Below are 17,901 nucleotides of genomic sequence, written 5' to 3'. Positions count from 1 at the left end.
GTTATCGTATGTATTATATCTAAGGTACATTATAACCCCCGCAATGTAATCAGTTTTCTGTGCATAATTGCATGCACTGTAAAGAAATGAGGAGAAACAAGTTTCTTACATTTACCCATGTACTCACCATTTCCAATGGTCTTCATTCCTTCTGGAAGGTTCAGGTTTCCACTTTGCATGTTGATTGTCACTCTGGAGGGCTGCTTTTAGCATTCTTTGGAATGCAGGTCTGCTAACACTGTATTTTCTGAGTTTTTTTTTTTCCTTCATCTGAAATGTCTTTATTTCATCTTCATTATTGGAGAATATTTTCATGGAAGATAGCATTTTTTCAGTGACAGATTTTTCCAGTACATCCCAGATGTCACTCCACTGACTTCTGGCCTCCATTATCTCTGATGAGAAGTCAGTGATGGTCACACGGTCCTTCCCTTGTCTGTAATACATCTTTTATTTTCTCTTGCTGCTTTTGAGTGTTTCTCTTTGGTTTTTAGTAGTTTAACCATGACATGTGCCTTGGGATATTTTTCATTGTATATGTTTCTTCCTGAATTGGGAACATTTTTAGCCATCATTACATTTGTCTGCCTTGTTCTCTCTTGTCACACTTTCTGTGACAACACTGACCTACACTTGTAGACTCTGGTATTGTCCCACAGACCTTGAAGGTCTGGTTTACATTATTTTGATATCCTTCCTCTGTTCTTCTGATTGGGTAGATTCTACTCATCTCTCTTCAAGTTCAACTGAGGATTTCTTGTAGAATATGTACTTTTTTTTAAAGCACATTTTGTGAATTTTTTTATCCCAGATACTATATTTTATTTTATTTTTTGAAGATTTTAGAATTAATTTATTAGAGAGAGAGAGAGAGAGAGAGAGCATGAGCAGGGTGGAGGGCCAGAGGGAGAAGCAGACTCCCCACTAGCAGGAAGCCTGACATGGGGCTCGATTCCAGGACCCCTGGATCATGACCTGAGCCAAAGGCAGATGCTCAACCAAGTGAGCCACACAGGCACCCCACAGATACTATAATTTTAGTTCTAGATTTTCCATGTAGCTCATTTAATAGTTCGAGATTATCTATATCAATTTATCATGAACATATTTTTCTTTACATTCTCAAGCATCATGACAAGAGTTGCTTTAAAAGTATTATTTAAGGGATCCCTGGGTGGCGCAGCGGTTTGGCGCCTGCCTTTGGCCCAGGGCGCGATCCTGGAGACCCGGGATCGAGTCCCACATCAGGCTCCCGGTGCATGGAGCCTGCTTCTCCCTCGGCCTGTGTCTCTGCCTCTCTCTCTCTCTCTCTGTGACTATCATAAATAAATAAAAATTGAAAAAAAATATTAAAAAAAGTATTATTTAAAAAATTTTGTTCTTTATTAAATACACTACCCCCAATGAGGGGCCCAAACTCATGACCCCAAGACCAAGAGTCCCACACTCTACCAACTGAGCCAACCAGGCACCCCATCTGCTTTAAAATTATTATCTGAAAATTCCAACATTTGGGATCAGCTGACTCTCTTTTCTCTGAGTTGAGTTTCTTCTCCTATCAAGTAATTTTGGTTTCGGTCCTGAATGTTGTGAGTACTAGATAGTTTGAATTCTATTCTGTTACTCCTGAGGGTATTGCCTTTTATGTACATTTAACATGTGAACTCACACTGTAAGATGTCTCCCTTGCAGAGGGGAGTGGCTAGAATCTCAGTGTGGTTCTCGTACACTTGCTGGGCTATTTGGTGTTTGCCTTGTGAAGCCAGAGTTTTGGGTAAAGCTCACACACAGAATTTGGTGCTCCCATGTATGCTTTTCTCCTCATTTCTGTGCCAGTTTCCAGAAGTTGAGTCTGCTTATTTCCCAAAGCTCTGTCCACTTCAATTCTCTCTCTCTCTTTTAAAGATTTTATTTATTTACTTGAGAGAGAGAGAGAGAGAGAACGCATGAGCAGGGATTAGGGGTGTGCGGGGGAGGGGCAAAGGGAGGGGGAGAAGCAGATTATCCACTGAGCAGGGAGCCTGACCTGACTTGGAACTCCATCCCAGGACCCTGAGATCATGACCTGAGCATTGAGTGCTCTCGAATTAAATGCTGGATATTGATCCTGCCAAGTGGCAATAGACCCTTGCTGGAGGGATGGGAATGGGAAAAGGCTAAGTCACTCTATCCTGTTCCCTGTGTTGGCTTTTCCAGGGTATCTTGAAATCATTTAATGTCTTATTTGCTACCTTGTTGTCTCTGTCCCCAACAGGATGGAACCCAAGGCTCCAGGGCAGGTTCTAGGAGTTGTATAGGAACTCAGGGATAGGACAGGGAGGAAGTTTGGGAGAATGGAAGGGAGATGACAGGGAGGGAAGAGGAAGAAAAGAGGGGAGAGAGAGGGAAGGAGAAAAGGACAGGAGGGGAAGGGATGGGGACTGCCCAGACTGAGGCACAGATCTCCTCCAGACCCTGATCCTGTGGGTAGCTCCTCCCTGCAGGCTGGCTGTGTCTCACACAGGGTGTGTGTGGGAGAACACTTGCTATTATGCTTCACCAGAATTCCCCAGAGGATTCTCTTCCATATAGGAGGCACCCTGGGTGTCGACATTTAGATTCAGCCCATAGAGCTGAAGGTGCTGGGAATCCCCTTCAGGCTCCGACTCCCACCCCGGGTCCCTGTCCTAGGAGAGGGCCACATGGGACCGGGTACTTGCACCATTTACAATATAGTCCATGGAGGGCCACCCAGGAGCCCTGAAGTGAGAACAGAAATACCCCGCAGATCCTGCCGCCTGGTCTCATCACCCAGTCTGTGGGGCTCAGGACTCAGGTCAGCCTGCTCTTCGCATGACTCTTGACCGGGTCTGGGGTAACCTTTCCATCCTGAATGGACACCAGGCCCTCATGCTACCCACAGGCTCTGAAGGCCCTTGCAGTACCCACCCCTCCCACCCCATCATTAGCCACACAGTAGGCCCGTATGTAACACTGGTGACCTGGGTGAGAAGGGATGGGGCCTGTATGGCAGGTGCCTTTGCTGTCACGCTGGGTATTTCACTGCCTTATGGGAGCTTTCTGAAGACTCCTGCACATGCATGGGGAGTGTGGATGTATGTACAGATATCACCCAGGTTGGAGGATCACAGAGGCCAGCTCTAGTGCCTGAGGAGACTGTGTGGGTCTGTTTAATGCAATTTTTATTTAAAGCACAACAAACCCCCCAACCTGACCATTTTCTACATTAGCCTATCAGGCAGACAGCTGTTCATCCCCCATCCCTCCATGCTTTTCCATGTCCTGGGTCGTCTTCCTTTTTCTGGGATTCCTGGGGCCTCCCTGGGGCCACAGAGTCTGCCAGGGACTCATGGCTACGAAAGTGGATAAAAAATGTCCGGATTTCCTTCGGGTAGATGGTGACCTTGGTGCCTTGCAGGGGTGTTGAGTGAGATCTGGAGCTGCCTGGGGGAGCAGAGGTGGTCTGTCCTTAGAGCCACCTGCTTCCCCAGGACATTTCCACCCAGCATCCCCCTCATATACCACACCTGCCTCCACTCTGTTGTGGCTCCTTCATGAAGGCCCTTGGGTGCCCCCCTCCTCCTGGGACTCCCACTGCCATGTACCCCTTGTATTCTGGCTCTCCCATGAGGGTAATAGGTAGGTGGTCCTGGCCATACATGGCCTCATTCCCAATAGGGTGTAGCACTCGGTGCCTAAAGCTTTCTCACTCAGGTCTTTGGGTGGGGCCTGCACTTTGTATTACTGGGCTCCACTAAATTCAACCTTGGCAGGGAAATTTCTTCATCCATTCATCCCATGGATCATTCCACCCATGATCCTTGGTCCATCCATGAATCCATTTGTCCTTTCACCCATTCAAAAACTCATAATTCCATAGACCCATTCATCCATCCACCCACCCAGCCATCCATCCTTCACTCCATCATTCATCATCTAATCCTCCATCAATTATTCACCCATCCACCCATCTATCCATTCACCACGTATTCACCCATCAATCAATCCTTCTACCCATCTTTTCACACAAATACCCAATACCCTTCAATATACCCAATTATCCATCTATTCATCCATCATCAATCTATCATCCTCATCCATCTACACATCTACCTGTCCATTCATTTATCCATCAATTCATCCATCCATCCATTAATCCACCATCTATCCATCATTCATTACCTCTTTACCAATCCATCTATCCATCCACCTATCATCTATCACCTATCCATCATCCATCCAACTGTCACACATCCATCCATACATCCATCCACTCATCCATCATCTTATCCATCATCCATCAACCATCTACCAATCCATCCACCCTTTCATTTATGTATTTGTCCATCCATCCATGATCCATCCATCCATCTCCACATGATTAAGTGTCCAGCAATGTAGATGGCACTATGCGTGTACAGTGCACAGAGAAGATCCACAGCAAACAGGAAAGAGGGGGAGAGGACAGCAGAGGAGGAATCTGATCCAGCCCTGGACTTCACAGAAGCTTGAGTAGGAGCAGGTCAGAGGAAAAGGGACAAGGGCCATGCAGGCAGAGGGAAGAGCATGGGAAACACTGAGAAGCATGAGCTGCCTGTGGTCCCCAGGAACTGATGGTGTGTGTGCAGTGTGAGGCACAACATGGTAGGTGTCAGAACCCCCTGGAATATGCTTGCCAGGTCAGGACTCAGCCAGGACAGAGGCATAAGGTGTGGTCTCCAGACACACATGCAGGTGTGCACACACACTGACCTGTGCAGATTCAGAGGAGCTAAGGAGCCTGCTCAAGGTCCCACAGGCCATAAGGGGCAGAGCTTCTAAGCCAGGCTATGGGGTTGCTAGGATACCCAGGCAAGGCCTGAACCAGGGGCTCCCAAACCTCTGTGGTGGGGCGGCTCCTGTGTCCTCCAGCTCCAGCGGTGTAGTGTGTTCCCATCCCAGGTCCCTGTCAGTGAGCGCTCCTCCACTGCCCCCACGGACCCCAGCCCCTGCAGCACAGCCTGCAGAAACAGGAGCACAGGGAGGGTGAGCTACTCCAAGCCCCAGATCAGAGCAGGTAAAGCAGGAGTAGGGGGGGCAGTCTCACCCTGGGCACAACACACTTCCTCCTTAATTCTTACTGCAGATCCCCAGACAGGAACTGTGTCCACATTTTAGAGATGAAGACACTGGCCAGGGTCAGCATGCTTCCCCTGGCACTGTCCTGGAAGAGCACACTCGGGGGTGGCAGGCACAGGAGCTGCCTCCAGCATCCAAACCCCTTCTCCCTGGTGTGGCTCAGCAGGCAGCAGCCCCAGAGATGAGGCCAGGCATCCTTATCCCTCCCCTGTGTCAAGTAACCACAGACCCAGCCTCCTGTGCAGGGAGGGAGGCAGGCAGCCCATTCTGGCCTGAAAAGGAAGGGACCTTCTGCTGTCCAGGAGACAGGGAGGTTCTGGAGAAGCTTCCTGGCACTGACAGGAGAGAAAGCACAGGGGGCATGGGCTTTTTTGCCTCTGCCTTCCCAGCTTCTGCTGCTACATCTGATTGGGAGGCCAGTGTGGTGGGTGACCACAGGGACGAGCAGAAGCAAAGAGCCAGCACGCTGACCAAGGCTGGCAGCAGGACAATATGACCCAGGAAGGGAGCAGAGGAAGTAGAAATGCAGGAAAAATGCAGGAAGAGGGGGGCAAGGTGCCCTTGTGCCCCAACAGCACCCACACCAGGTTGAGCCAGAGCTCCCACAGGCATCTCTTTGCCCACGTCTTTGCCAGAGGGGATTTTCACCCTGGGCTTGTGTCCCTGCTGGGGCTTCTTAGACAGGAAGCCTGTCCCAGGGATCTGAGGGCACTTACCTGCAGATTGACCCTCACTGGCTGAGATAGGACCGGGTCTTCGCCTTCCTCATACAGGTGGTGGAGCCGCAGCAGGACACGGCGAAGGTCAGCCTTGGCCTTCCCTCGATGGCCTTCAGGGACAGAAGGACCCACATTGGCCCCAAATCCTCTAGTCAGGGCCCAGCACTTCCTACTCCACACCTCCCTGGGAGGCAGCTGACCCGGTCCCTTATTGATGACAAGTAAACCAGGCTCATAGAGGTCTGGTCACTTGCCCAAAGACACAGCTGGTGGGCACCAGACAGAGGATTCCAGCCCAGGTCTGGCAGCCTCCGAGGCCTCTCCCCACACCCAGGGACTAATGCTGAGGGGTGCCTGCAAGTCTCTGCCCTCGTCTGCTGCTGTGCTCCTCACTAGGCTCATCCTTAAGCCTCCCAGTGCCTGCTGGACTGCTCTTCCCTGCCCCCTGTGTGCTTTGGTGTGGCCCCAACCCTCCCAGGTCAAGGCACAGGGAGCAGGAGGGATGTAGCCCTTGCACAAACTTCTTTATCCCCGGGAAGGAGGAAGCAGGTGCTGAATATGGCCTCCATCAGCTGGGGACCCTGGTGGCCACAGTGACAAGGGCCATGAGCTGAGCCCACTGGACCTGTGGCACAGGGGAGAAAGGAACGAGGCTGTGTTGGGTCAGGGGAATGTGGGCTCCTGGGTCCTGCAGAACAAGGGGTTTATAAAATCTCTTGGATGTGTTCCAGGGTGGTGGTTGTGGATTCAGCCCAAGGGTTGGGCACGTTGTCTGTGTCCTGTTGGGGGTGTAGGTGGGGGTGGGGTTGAGACACGTTGATGTCCATGACCACATACCTACTTCATAAGGTGGCCCTGAGCTCGAGGACAGCAGTGGGGGTGTCTCACTGCATCCCTGAGGCTCCTCTCCCTCTGCCACTCACTCACTGCTCCCCAGGGAGGAGGGACTTTCATTCAGTGAGTCTGGGGACACCCCAGACATTGTGTGTCAGGGCCCAGCACTTGACTTGGCGGCTTCCCTGTCTAGTCTGAGAACTCTGTGAGTCCAGGGTCTTTGCCTACCATCACCTCTGCTGATTACCCACCGCCTGGCACAGGAGACAGTTGTTCAGTGAATGAATGGAAGCCCCGGATAGTCAGGCTTCCTGAGTTCAGAGGATGAGTGGGACTCAGTTGTTCCCAGCTCCAGGAGGAGTCCCTGAGGAAGCAGACTCCACGGCAGGCTAAGCATCCGGCAAAGGTGGACGATGGTTGGGGTTTGGTGGTGGGGATAGAAGGGATCCTCAGAGCCTGGGTGTGGACAGGTCCTCCTCTGGGGCCCTGCCGACTGGGTGTCCTGCCTACTGAGGGACCCCGGTCCCCCCACTGCCTCTCTGTGGGCCTGGGTCTCCCCATTGGGCAGATAAGGGGAACAGGGGACCATGCAGAGCCAGGACAGCTCTGACAGGAGCCCACTTTGTCCGGTGATGGGCGTGGGGCCAGGTTGACATGGGGAGGGAGGAGTGACTCTGGTTCCCTGGACACCCGGCTCACGTTTCTGGAGATCCTGCAGGTGCTCCGTGTGGTTGGAGCTGTAGTTCCAGCCCGGGATGCTCAGGATCTGCAGGTGAAGACTTGGGGGCAGGGTCACGGCTTCTTGCTGCCGCTGGGAGCCTGGAAAAATCTGGGCAGACTCTGCAGGGCAGACACACAGAGCCAGGACAAGGATTGGGCCCCGCGCCTCCTCCTGGCACCGGGAGCTGTGTACACTCTGGCCCCATTCCGGGCAATCCGGCTCCTGCCAACTCGTGCCCCTGAGGGAGGACAGCCTGAAGCCCCTGCTGGTCCAAGCGCCTCGGGCACCCCCGTCTAGCCTTTGCCCACGGACATCCTTCCACCTGAATGCCTTCCCTCCCACACGGCCAGGGGCCCACACCACAGAGTCTAAGAGTTGGAAGGATCCTGAATCTCTAGGTCAGCTGTTTCCAAGTACAGATGGGGAGACGACCGCCCAGAGAGGTGATGTGGTTTGTTCTAGATCACAGGGCAGGTTCACACAGAGCCTCGGTTTCAATTCAAGGTCTAGGATGCCAGCTCCTCCCTTGTTAGGTCATCCTTGGTCCCCTGCTCAGAAGCACCCAAGGCCCTCCTTCCAGGAGAGGACCTGTCCCTTGCCCAGTCCCACTGCCTCTGCTCCCTGAAGCCTGGATCTGTATGAGCATGGCCCCCCAAGCCCATAGCTCAGGAGAAATCCTGCAGGAGAGGCCTGGCCCTTGCCCATCCTCAGTGTGCAGCACACAGCAGGCACTCAGCCCGTGTTTTGTGCACGTGTGAGCAGCAGCCTGCCCGCTTCTACAGCCCTGGGAGGGTCCTGCTCTAAAACTGAAATGAGATAAATCATAACCACATTCTCTTCCAAACCTCTCAAGTGAGTAGAGAGGAACAGTTCAAGGATTAAGGGAAGGATACGAACTGTATCTAAATGATTCATTCTTTAAAAGCTGCTGCAGAGTACCATATTTACACATGATCATTACTTATTGTTTCTCATCTTCAATTATTTCTGTAAAGACATAGGCGGTTTTAAATCTGAAGAAGTCTGACCGAGGGACCCCTGGGTGGCTCAATGGTTGAACATCTGCCTTTGGATCAGGGCGTGAATCCCAGTGTCCTGGGTATAAGTCCCACATTAGGGTCCCCGCAGGGAGCCTGCTTCTCCCTCTGCCTATGTCTCTGCCTTTCTCTGTGTGTCTATCATGAATAAATAAATAAAGTCTTAAAAAAAAACCAACGAATTTTGAGTGGAGGCAATGCATGAATTTTGCACATCAGACCATGAACTTGAACTAACCTTGCCTGGTGACAGCACACCCAGAAATCAAATAAAACAAGTCTTTTAATGTTGATCTACTAGGGGTGAAGCCATCGAGCCATACATGTCATATTATGGAAGATAAAGAGTCATCAGAGCAGAAAGTGAGGGATACTCAGGGAGAGGATACAAGCGGAATCTGTGATTCTCAGAAGTGCTCGCTACTCCATGTATAAGCTTGGGTGAAGCCTGAAAGTATTTGCACACACTTTGCCCACACATTAAACGAGGGCTTGGATCAGAGACCCCTGAGCTCGTTTCTGATCAAAGTTTCCAGATCATGGTGGCCCACACGGTCCCCAGGTCCATCCCAGCCAGGGGGGCTCTTTCTGGGGTGAACACTCCCTTACCATTCAGCTCTCTTAATAGCACTACGGGTGCGCGCTGCAGCGCTAGCCCACACCTCTGACGCAGGCGGGTGGTGAGAGACTGGGGTCCCAGCAGGAGCCAGAGCACAGGGTAGACAGTGGAGGTGTCATTCAGGGTGAGATCATAATCCAGAGCCCAATCAAAATTGTTCCAAAGCCGGCGATGGAGCATGACCTGCAGGGAAGAGCTGTCTGACCGGCCCCCCTGCCCACCTGCTCCCACCCCTGGGTGACCAGCAGGGCCCACTTCCTACCTCCACCTGCCCGTTCTCTTGGCTGGACACGCCGTGTGCCTGCTTGGACAGCAGCACCAGCCTGCTTCTGCCGTCCTCAATGAAGGCGGACTGAGCCATGGGGTAGTAATTCTGTGGACACAAACATTGCCAGGCTGGCGGTCGTGGAAGGGGACAGGAAGGCCTCTCGGTCTGGGTCCCCCTCCGGCCACCCCACACCCTCCACCCCACGCACAGAGCACCAGCTCAGGGTGGAGAAGGGAGACAGAGGTTAGAGGCTCTGACGTTGGACACCAACAGACTGTCACTCCAATCCTGCTCCACTGCTTCTGACTATATGAGCTGGGGACTAAGCCCACTCAAGCTCGGTTTCCCCACCAGTACAAAGGGCCCAAAGACACACTGCACAGTCCTGCAGGAGTGAGGAGGGGGTGTGTGGGGTCCAGCCTGATAGGGGAGCTGGGTGGAGAGTTGCTCCAGAGAGAAAGGGCCATGTGTGTTCTGGGAGAGCGGCCCCTGTCCCAAGGCTGAGTGCTCTCTGGAGCCAGATGTCCCGGGTGGACCCATGGGAACTGTCAGCAGCCCCTGCACAGCCCGTGAGGGCTAGCAGGTAGGTACGAAGGGACCTGAGCTCAGAAACAGAGGAGGGTGGGGACACATGCCTCTGGGTCCCCTCAGGAGGAAAAAGAACTGATTACTGAGGGCACAGGAGGCCCCCAGCGGGGGCTTCACCTGGATTGTCCCCCCTGACCCTCACAGCCCTGGGTTTGTTCCCTTTCTCGGGTCTGCAGGGAGCCATAGGGAGGCCGGCCCAGCTCGCCCAGGATCACAGGGCCAGAGGCCTAGGACGTGGGAGCCCATCTGGCTTCTGGCAATGCTCAGCGCTTGGAAGAAGCTGCCAGGGAAAGTCTCTGCCACAGCACCTGGGATGGGTCAGGCACACTCAACCTGAATCTCAGAACACCCCACACGAGGCGTTCATTCTCCACGAGAGGAAACCGAGGCACAGACAGGGACAGGGACAGTCTAGTGCATGTGGTGGCCCCGGATTTCAGACACTGCAGGTGGCCCAGCCTGGGCCTCACTCCTAACGGCACAGGTGGGCAAGGGGGCTCTGCTGGAGTTTTGTCCAGAGGCCTCTGCCGCTCCATGGTGAAGCTGCAATGGGCCTCCTCCTCCTGTCTTCTGGAAAAGCACCATCAGGGATTCCCACCCCCACCCCCCCGCGCTCCGGGACCGCAGAGCAAACAGGCATCCTAGAGCATACCCGGGCGATGCCATTGCTCGAGTATTTCTGGAAGACTCTCCGCTGCATCTGGTAGCCGTTGTTGTCTGAGTGGAGGACCTGCTTGTTGTGGAGACTGGTGCTGGTCCTCAGGATGGCCTCGCGGTTCAGCTCCAAGGGGCCCACCCGGTACTCCTGCTCGATGCGCCGGCACAGCAGCTCCGCTCCCTGGGCCAGGGGCACGTGGGCGAGCCGGGAGTAGATGGCATATGTGTGATTCCTGTCCCCCACCTTCCTGGTGCAAAATAGGGAATGGGTGGCTCAGGCTCTGGGTTCCTTTGGAATGCCCCTCCCTCCCTCCCCTCACTCTCTCCCTCCTCCTTCACTCCTTCCATCCCTCCCTCACTCCTTCCTTCCCTCATCCAGGGCAGGGGGGCAGGGGGGCAGGGAGCATTACTTATCAACATAATGGAAAGAACCTGGTCCCCTGATGATGTGGAGCTGGGATAACGTGGAGCTGGGGTGCCTCACCCGGATGGCTTAGGTGTGTGCTCTCATGAAAACACAAGAGTCCCCTCATTGTCCCTGTCCCAGCTCTGAACCTGGACACCCCGTACAAGGTCCAGCACGTGCGATGGAGCCAGGATGCCCTAGGCCAGAGCAATCACGTCTTCCTCAATCTCCCCTCCAGAAGGACCATGTGCCAAGCACGGGCCCAGGAGCAGGGATCCGGCACAAACATGGACCCTCGTTCCCTTCCACACTTGCCGGCAAGCACCTAGGAGCCTGAGCCCACCTGTAGAAGTATTGCCGGATCTCAGTCATGAGCTTTCCCGCCACAATCTGCATTCCCACACTGTTCCATGGGCGCTTTGCAGAGTCGATGGGCATAAACACAAAATTATCAGATACAAAGCCATATTTCAAATCAGCATTGGCATGGTATTCCATGAACTCCTGGGTCACCTGCACTGTGCGGTTACTCCCTCTGCAGAGACAAGAAATGGGACACAGCATTATCTTCGTGCACACATGTCCCAAGCATGGTCCTCTCATCTGGAAGCCGGTAAGAAGCCCTCTATGCAGACACCAAGCTCCACCTGAAGTGAAGAAAAGTGATCTCTGCAGAGCTCAGTGACAGTCAGGAGGCCACTCGGTGACACCCGTGCACTTGCCTCAGATAAAGCCCCTGGGAGTCGCCCCTCCCCTGAGCCAAAACTGCCTTAGATCTTTCCATGTGCCAGTGGGGATCCCAAAACAGGAGGGGGACAGAGGCCTCACCCTAGGCCCCTGAGAGCCTATAAGAAGCAGTCACGCTGCCCCAGAGGAATCATCCCAGGGAATGGTGCCTGCTTATCAGGCTGCCTCCAGGGCCACCCTATACCTTTCAGAGGTACCCCAAGGAGGACCCACAAAGACTTTGTCATGCTGACCCCAAGGTGTCCAGATGTCAGGAACCAGCACTGTCAGTCATTTCACCTTCTCCTGACTCTCGAGGGCAGGGAATATTAGCCCGTTTTGCTACCGAGTCACCTAAGACTGGGGCCCTAACATCACTGGCATAGGATCACATGTCTGGGAAATGCTCAGGCCAGGACTCAGGTTCTGACTCAACTGTATATTCTCGCTCCTTCTATTCTGTTCCAATGTTTTGCTTGGGTCGGAGGAGCGGGGAGGAGTGGGTGGGGACTCAGAGCCTTGTAGACCTGTGTATGGTGTACACGTGTACATCTCTGTGTGGTCTAAGCCGAGGCAAAGCCACGTATCCAGGATTAGGCATGGCCCTGCAGCCACAGAACATGGAGAAGTGTCACTTCCTCAGCCATTTTGGGGTTTTCTGTGCTAATTTTGGGGAGATGGATAGGGAAGGCAAGGGAGTCATCCGTGAAGGGCCCCTGTAGTCCCTCTGGAGTGGCCAGAAAAGAATCCTTCTCATGAGTCTGGCCCCCAAGGCTTTTCCCTCTGGCTGCAGGCTGCCCCCTTTTCTTCATCAGATCCCCCAGGCGTCATCAGCCAGAGACTGGATGGGCAAAATGTGCTCCATCTGTCGTGGGAATAACACTCAGCCCAAGGAGGGCTGAGTCCCTCATGCACCTGAAGCATGGATGGGGAGCTTGAACACATGATTCTAGGGAAGGAAGCCAACCCCAAAGGGCTAACTGGAGTTGATCCCAAGGTATGAAATGTCCAATTTAGACACATCCAGACAGAAGGGTGAGAAGGGCCATGACTATGGTGATGCTAACAGGGCCCGTGAGTGTCCTGATACCATAGATGGGGACCATTTCTATGGCTGAAGTGCATGGTCAGTGAATTATATCCACAGTGCTGTCATGTAAGAAGAGAAGCTCAACCTCAACACAACCTGGCCCGGGGTGGTCTGTACATGGTGGCCTCCCATTCGGTCCTCTGCACAGGAGACTGCCTCCGTGGAATTAGCTGTCCCCTCGTCTGTGCCCGTGGATGCTCTGGCCCTTCCAGTCCTCAGGCCCGGCTCCAGATGCCTCCTGCCCACCAAGCGTCCTCTGCGCTTCCTGCTCTCCATTCCCACAGCTCCTTTTCTCTGTTACCAGAGTTCAGGTGCTGAGCTAGCAGTTTACCCTGGAGGGGATTTCAGAGTCTTATGAGAAATACCCAGTCCTCACTCCAGCCAAAGGTAATAGAGACACTTGGGGTCAGATGGATGGTCGGCAACCATGAGCTGTACACCCAGAAATGTTGGGTGGGGGATGTGGCTGAGGATGAGGCCTCCCTTGGGTGCACACAGGGAATGTGAGGTGGGGCTGGTCCAGCAATCACTGTCTAGCTGGGGGGCGAGGCCTGACTCAGAACCATCCCAAGGCCAGCCTGGGGACTCTGCCCTCCACGTCCTGACCAGGGAGGCTCAGAAGTTGTCTGGCCCTCCCCCGGTTCCAGGTGCTCCCCACACCCCCTATGCTGGCCACTGGGCCCTCCTCCTACCTGCCACATCCTCTCTCAAGAGGATCTTTGGAGTGATGAGGAAAGAGCTGTGATGGGCCCCACTGCAGGGGACTTTCTCATGCTCTGTGGCTGCAGAGCTGTGGACAGCTGCCTTCAGGCTGAGCTCCAGGGGCCATTCACCTCACACCCATGCTGCCCGCTCCCTTCTCTTTCCTTCCCCTCACTTTCTGCCAGCTACTCTTCCCAGACTTCCTGCTCCTCCTCCACTTCCAATCCTGTTTGGATGTCACATTGGGAAACATAATTGGCTGTTCTGGCAGAGGCATTTGGGGTGGCATGACAACTATCTGGGATGTGGCCTGATGATGGACAGGGCTGGCCCCAAACACTTGAGAGTCCTTTTCCTGGGGTGACCTGCCTTCTCTGCTGTCAACAATTAGTTGCTAAATGCATGGATATGTAATGGATGTATAGATGGGTGGACATGGACAGATAAGCAGATACATAGATAGATCGAGTGGTTAGTGGATAGATGTAGGGGTGAATGAGTGGTAAGTAGGTGGATATATGGATGGGTGGAAAAGTTGATGAGTGGATGGATGGATGACCAGTGTGTGGTTAGGTATATGGGTGGGTAGATATATGGTGGATGGGAGGGTAGTGAATGGATGGGTGCATAGTTGAGTGAGTAGATGGATTGTTGAATGTGTGATTGGATAAATATATAGAAAACTGAGAGTACGGTGGATTGTTGGAAGGAGGGTGGTGGGATGGATGGGTGGATGTATGGATGGATGAATGATGGATGGATGAATGAGAGGGTGTCTGGAAGAGGAGGATGGGTGGGTGGATGGGTTGTTTTGTGTGTGGCTATAAAGACGGTTGTGGGGATGAGAGGATAGATGGGTGATTGGGCCATTGGTAAATGCATGAACAAAAAGTTAGTGGATGGATGGATGGACAGAAAGGTGGGTAGATGTGGATCAACAGCCCTGAAATGGTCAGATTCAAGAAGGGCTCTATTGTACTTGTCTAGTCTCAGAACTGCAGAAATAGAGAGGGTAACAGAAGGAGGGCCTTTGTCACCTTCTGATGATTTCCCCTAGCAGATGAGGACACTGAGACAGGTGGGGAAATGACGTGCCCAGGTCTCAGTGCACGTCTCTGCCTCAGAGCCACCATGGCTGCGCCTCACCTCTCCCAGATGCTGTGCAGTAGGTTAGTGTCCCGGTCCAGGAACACAGTATAACAGTCATTCTCCACGTGAATCAGGTGCCTGTCCCTTGGACGAGCAGGTGTCTTTTTCTTGCGGCCAAAGTTGGAGGTTCTGGCCAGACTGGCACCCAACTGGTTCGTCTCCTCCTGGGTCCCCTCGGTGCTCCTGATGCTGTAGTATCGGTAACTGAGCCCTGGGATTGTGGTCAGCACATGCAGGTCATATGCAGATTGTGTCTTCTTTGATTCCTGGATCTGCAGGCCAGAAGGATAGGGCAATGTGGTTGGTTTCAGGCCTGGAAGACCTTCAGCGTCCTCAGTAACCTGTGACTTGCACACCTCCTAGTCGAGGCGCTCACTGCTCACGGGCAGCAGGGTCTTTGCATCATTGGACTGTGCTGAGTTCCCTCTAGTCATCCTCCCTGCTCAACAGGACCTTCCCCAGCCCCATCTCCCTCCCTGGCCCCTCACTCCTCAGGGTCCAGCATCAGCAGTGCCCTCCTTTCTCAGCACCCTGTTTTCTGCCTCTGAGCCTTTGCTCATGATGTGCCCTCTCCCTGGAGGGTCCGCTCTCTGAGGGGACCCTGATTTCACATCCTCCAACTTTCCCAAGGGGGTGTTTTCCTGTTCCCCTCCTGGCCTTCCCATTCCCCTTGTCACCTGAACTGGGAGGGTTGGAGGAGGACACAGGGTACACTCAGAGGAACCCCTCACTCTCTAGGGGAAGCATGCAGCATCCCAGTTGCTGGGGGTAGCTTTGGGGCCTCCATTAGTCACCCCAGGATGTCTGCACACAGCGTCCCACCCAGGCCTTGTGGGACATTCAGCAGACACCCCGTACCTGCCCCCATCCTGCTCTGGAGAACTTCCTCTCAGAGCCACCACCATCTGTCACATTCCACACCATCTTATTTGTTTCCTGTTGTCACCCAGGGTGAGAATATGAGTCCTCCGCAGGCAGGGACTTCATATGCCTGGTTATTAAGGAAACCTGGCCCCTAGGGCAGGCCTGACACAAAGCAAGTCTCCAGAAATATTTGCTAAGAGCATTTATCTGCATGCTGTTGCATGTGGGGGAAGAAGGGGGTGCTAGGAGTTGGGTCTGTGAGAGCAAGCCTATCTCATCTCCCTGCCCACGTCACATGAACTCCTCCTTCTGCGTCAAGCAAAGCCAGCTGCCCTGGCTCCCCAGGTCATCACTCCACACCACACGTGTCCTTCAAGTGTTGCAACAGCCTCCCCACGGTGGCACTGCCGTCCTGGGGATGAGCACTCAGCCCTGGCGGGAGCAGAATGTGCCCTCGGAGTGTCTGCTAAATGGCTGAGGTCAGCAGCTCCTGCCCCTCTGCAGGGAAACACTGGCATTGGGGGACAGGCAGGTCCCTGGGGCCCTGTTGGCTCCTGGCCGTGGAAGGACATGAGAACAGATCATGGGCATGCTGGCATCTGGGTACGCACACCTTCAGGCAGGCCAGTCTGAAACATCAGCACCTCCACCAAGTGCCCCAGGAAGCCCCATGAGGGTCTTTCCCACACAAAGTGGAAGTTGACATTCAGAATATAAAGATGCCTCATGGCGGGGGGTGGGGGGGGATGGGGGGCGGGAGAAGGGCCTCCCAAACAGTGCAAATGACCCAGGAGAACCTCCTGGGAAGGGACAGTGGGGCCCTTCTGGCCACTTCAGAGGCCCATAGCCCAGTGCCAGCCTCCTGGTGGATCCCACGGAACCTCACTGGACAGGGTCCCCATGGGGATGTACTCCAAGGGAGCACCCATTGTCACATGTTCACTTAAACTGTTCCCATTTCTTGAAGCACCCTCAGAGAGCAAGTGTCAGCAACGGCAATTGTGCCACGTGCAGGAAGTCATACCCATACCTGTGCAGCCACTTGCTGGCCTGACTCATCTGTGACGCTGACCCTGGAGAAGCCCACAGTCAGGGTAACAATGGTGGTGACCGTCCAGGCCAGGGGGTTGTAGACCGCGGCAGAGTGTCCCACAGGTTCCTGGTCTGCACACAGAGAACTGAGTTTACCTGCTGCCATTGGACTCACCCAACACACCTGGGTACCCCTGGATACATGGGAAACTGGAGGCAGGAGAGACACATCCCAGTATAGCTGCCAGGGCACCTGAGGACAGGGACTAGTGGGCTAGTCACTGCTACACCCAGGGGCCCCATACTCTGCTCAGTGCTCTGTTCCCGGTCCCCAGGCAGAGAGGCTGGAAGGGAAGACACAGTGTTCCTCTGACAGAGAGGGTCCCCATGCTCCTCACACATCACCCCTGACAGCCCCACTGGACTGAACAGGCCCGGAGATGTACAGTCACCTGGCCTGCTACTGAGGTGTGGCTGCCAAGCTTTGAGTGCTTGGCCTCGGGATGGACGGGAGAATTTTTGGGAGGCTGGAGGGTCCAGTCCAATCGCCTAGCCCAACGTGTGAGCCCCAGCGATGTGCACCTGGGCTCCCTCTCTGTTCCATCCTTTATTTATTCAGTGAGGTAAACTCTGACCATGTCTGATGATTCCTAAACACATCACACACTTCCAGGCCCGAGCCCCTGCCCAGGCTGTCCCCATGGCTGGGACACCTCTCCTGACCTCCCTCTGCTCACTGCTTGGGCAACCGCCCAGGTGAGGTCACGGGAACGGCCGGTCCCACCTAGCAGGGAAATCCGACCCCAGGTTCCAGCTCTGTTGCAAAGGTCTGTACCAGCCGCCCCAGGATCTATGGGCTGGGACCCTGTGTGCTGCTACCTGGTCCCCGTGGGCCTTCCTCAGTTTGAGGATCCAATGGCATTGCACATAGACTCAGAAGGGAGGGAAACGCCGGCCAGGGGAGCAGCGAGGGCCGATGTGAGGGGTGCCCCATGACAGAGTGCATGCTGGGCTGGGGAGCAGGGAAGGCTCATCAGGCCTTGTACATGTCACATTCAGGCACTGGGAGAGACACCACGGTGTCCTGGTGCCTGGGCCTTTCAAGGGGGAGGTTCTCAAACCTCCTCAGGCCCAAACTGGCATGACCAGTTATCTGCACATGTGGAACCCTCACCATCAACGAGGCTGGACATCAGCACTCAAACTGCACTGACGAGGGAGTTGGGGGACCCAGGCTGGGCTCAGATCCCCGAGGACACCTGCATGCTCTGTAACCCTGCAGCACGGGGCCACGGTTTCAAGCCCTGCTCTGCTCCTTCCTGGCTGAGTGACCCTGGACAGGTCCACAGCCTCTGGCTCTGCTGTGTCCTC

General features: G+C 54.1%; 1 protein-coding gene across 12 annotated transcripts in view; it reads right to left on the bottom strand.

The window, feature by feature from the left end:
- Positions 1-201: 201 nt before the first annotated feature.
- Positions 202-17,901, bottom strand: part of MAN2B2 (mannosidase alpha class 2B member 2) — a 32,823-nt gene continuing 15,123 nt past the window's right edge. For 3 of the 12 annotated variants that reach the window (XM_038533070.1, XM_038533060.1, XM_038533065.1), the window contains 11 exons: positions 16,529-16,662; positions 14,632-14,906; positions 11,311-11,502; positions 10,557-10,809; positions 9,311-9,421; positions 9,039-9,231; positions 7,371-7,511; positions 6,923-7,060; positions 5,835-5,947; positions 4,880-5,000; positions 3,166-3,444 (listed from right to left, as the gene is read on the bottom strand). In XM_038533070.1, coding sequence (XP_038388998.1) covers positions 3,251-3,444; positions 4,880-5,000; positions 5,835-5,947; positions 6,923-7,060; positions 7,371-7,511; positions 9,039-9,231; positions 9,311-9,421; positions 10,557-10,809; positions 11,311-11,502; positions 14,632-14,906; positions 16,529-16,662 — 1,865 coding nt within the window. In that variant the 3' untranslated portion in view covers positions 3,166-3,250. Of the gene's footprint in view, positions 548-3,165; positions 3,445-4,877; positions 5,001-5,834; positions 5,948-6,358; positions 7,512-9,038; positions 9,232-9,310; positions 9,422-10,556; positions 10,810-11,310; positions 11,503-14,631; positions 14,907-16,528; positions 16,663-17,901 lie in introns of those variants that run through there. The other 9 variants (XM_038533061.1, XM_038533067.1, XM_038533066.1 and 6 more) reach the window with 9 other exon arrangements.

This window comes from Canis lupus, chromosome 3 (genome assembly GCF_011100685.1).
Source record: "Canis lupus familiaris isolate Mischka breed German Shepherd chromosome 3, alternate assembly UU_Cfam_GSD_1.0, whole genome shotgun sequence".
Lineage (NCBI taxonomy): Eukaryota > Metazoa > Chordata > Mammalia > Carnivora > Canidae > Canis > Canis lupus.
This window is presented reverse-complemented; position numbering and strand designations above follow the sequence as displayed.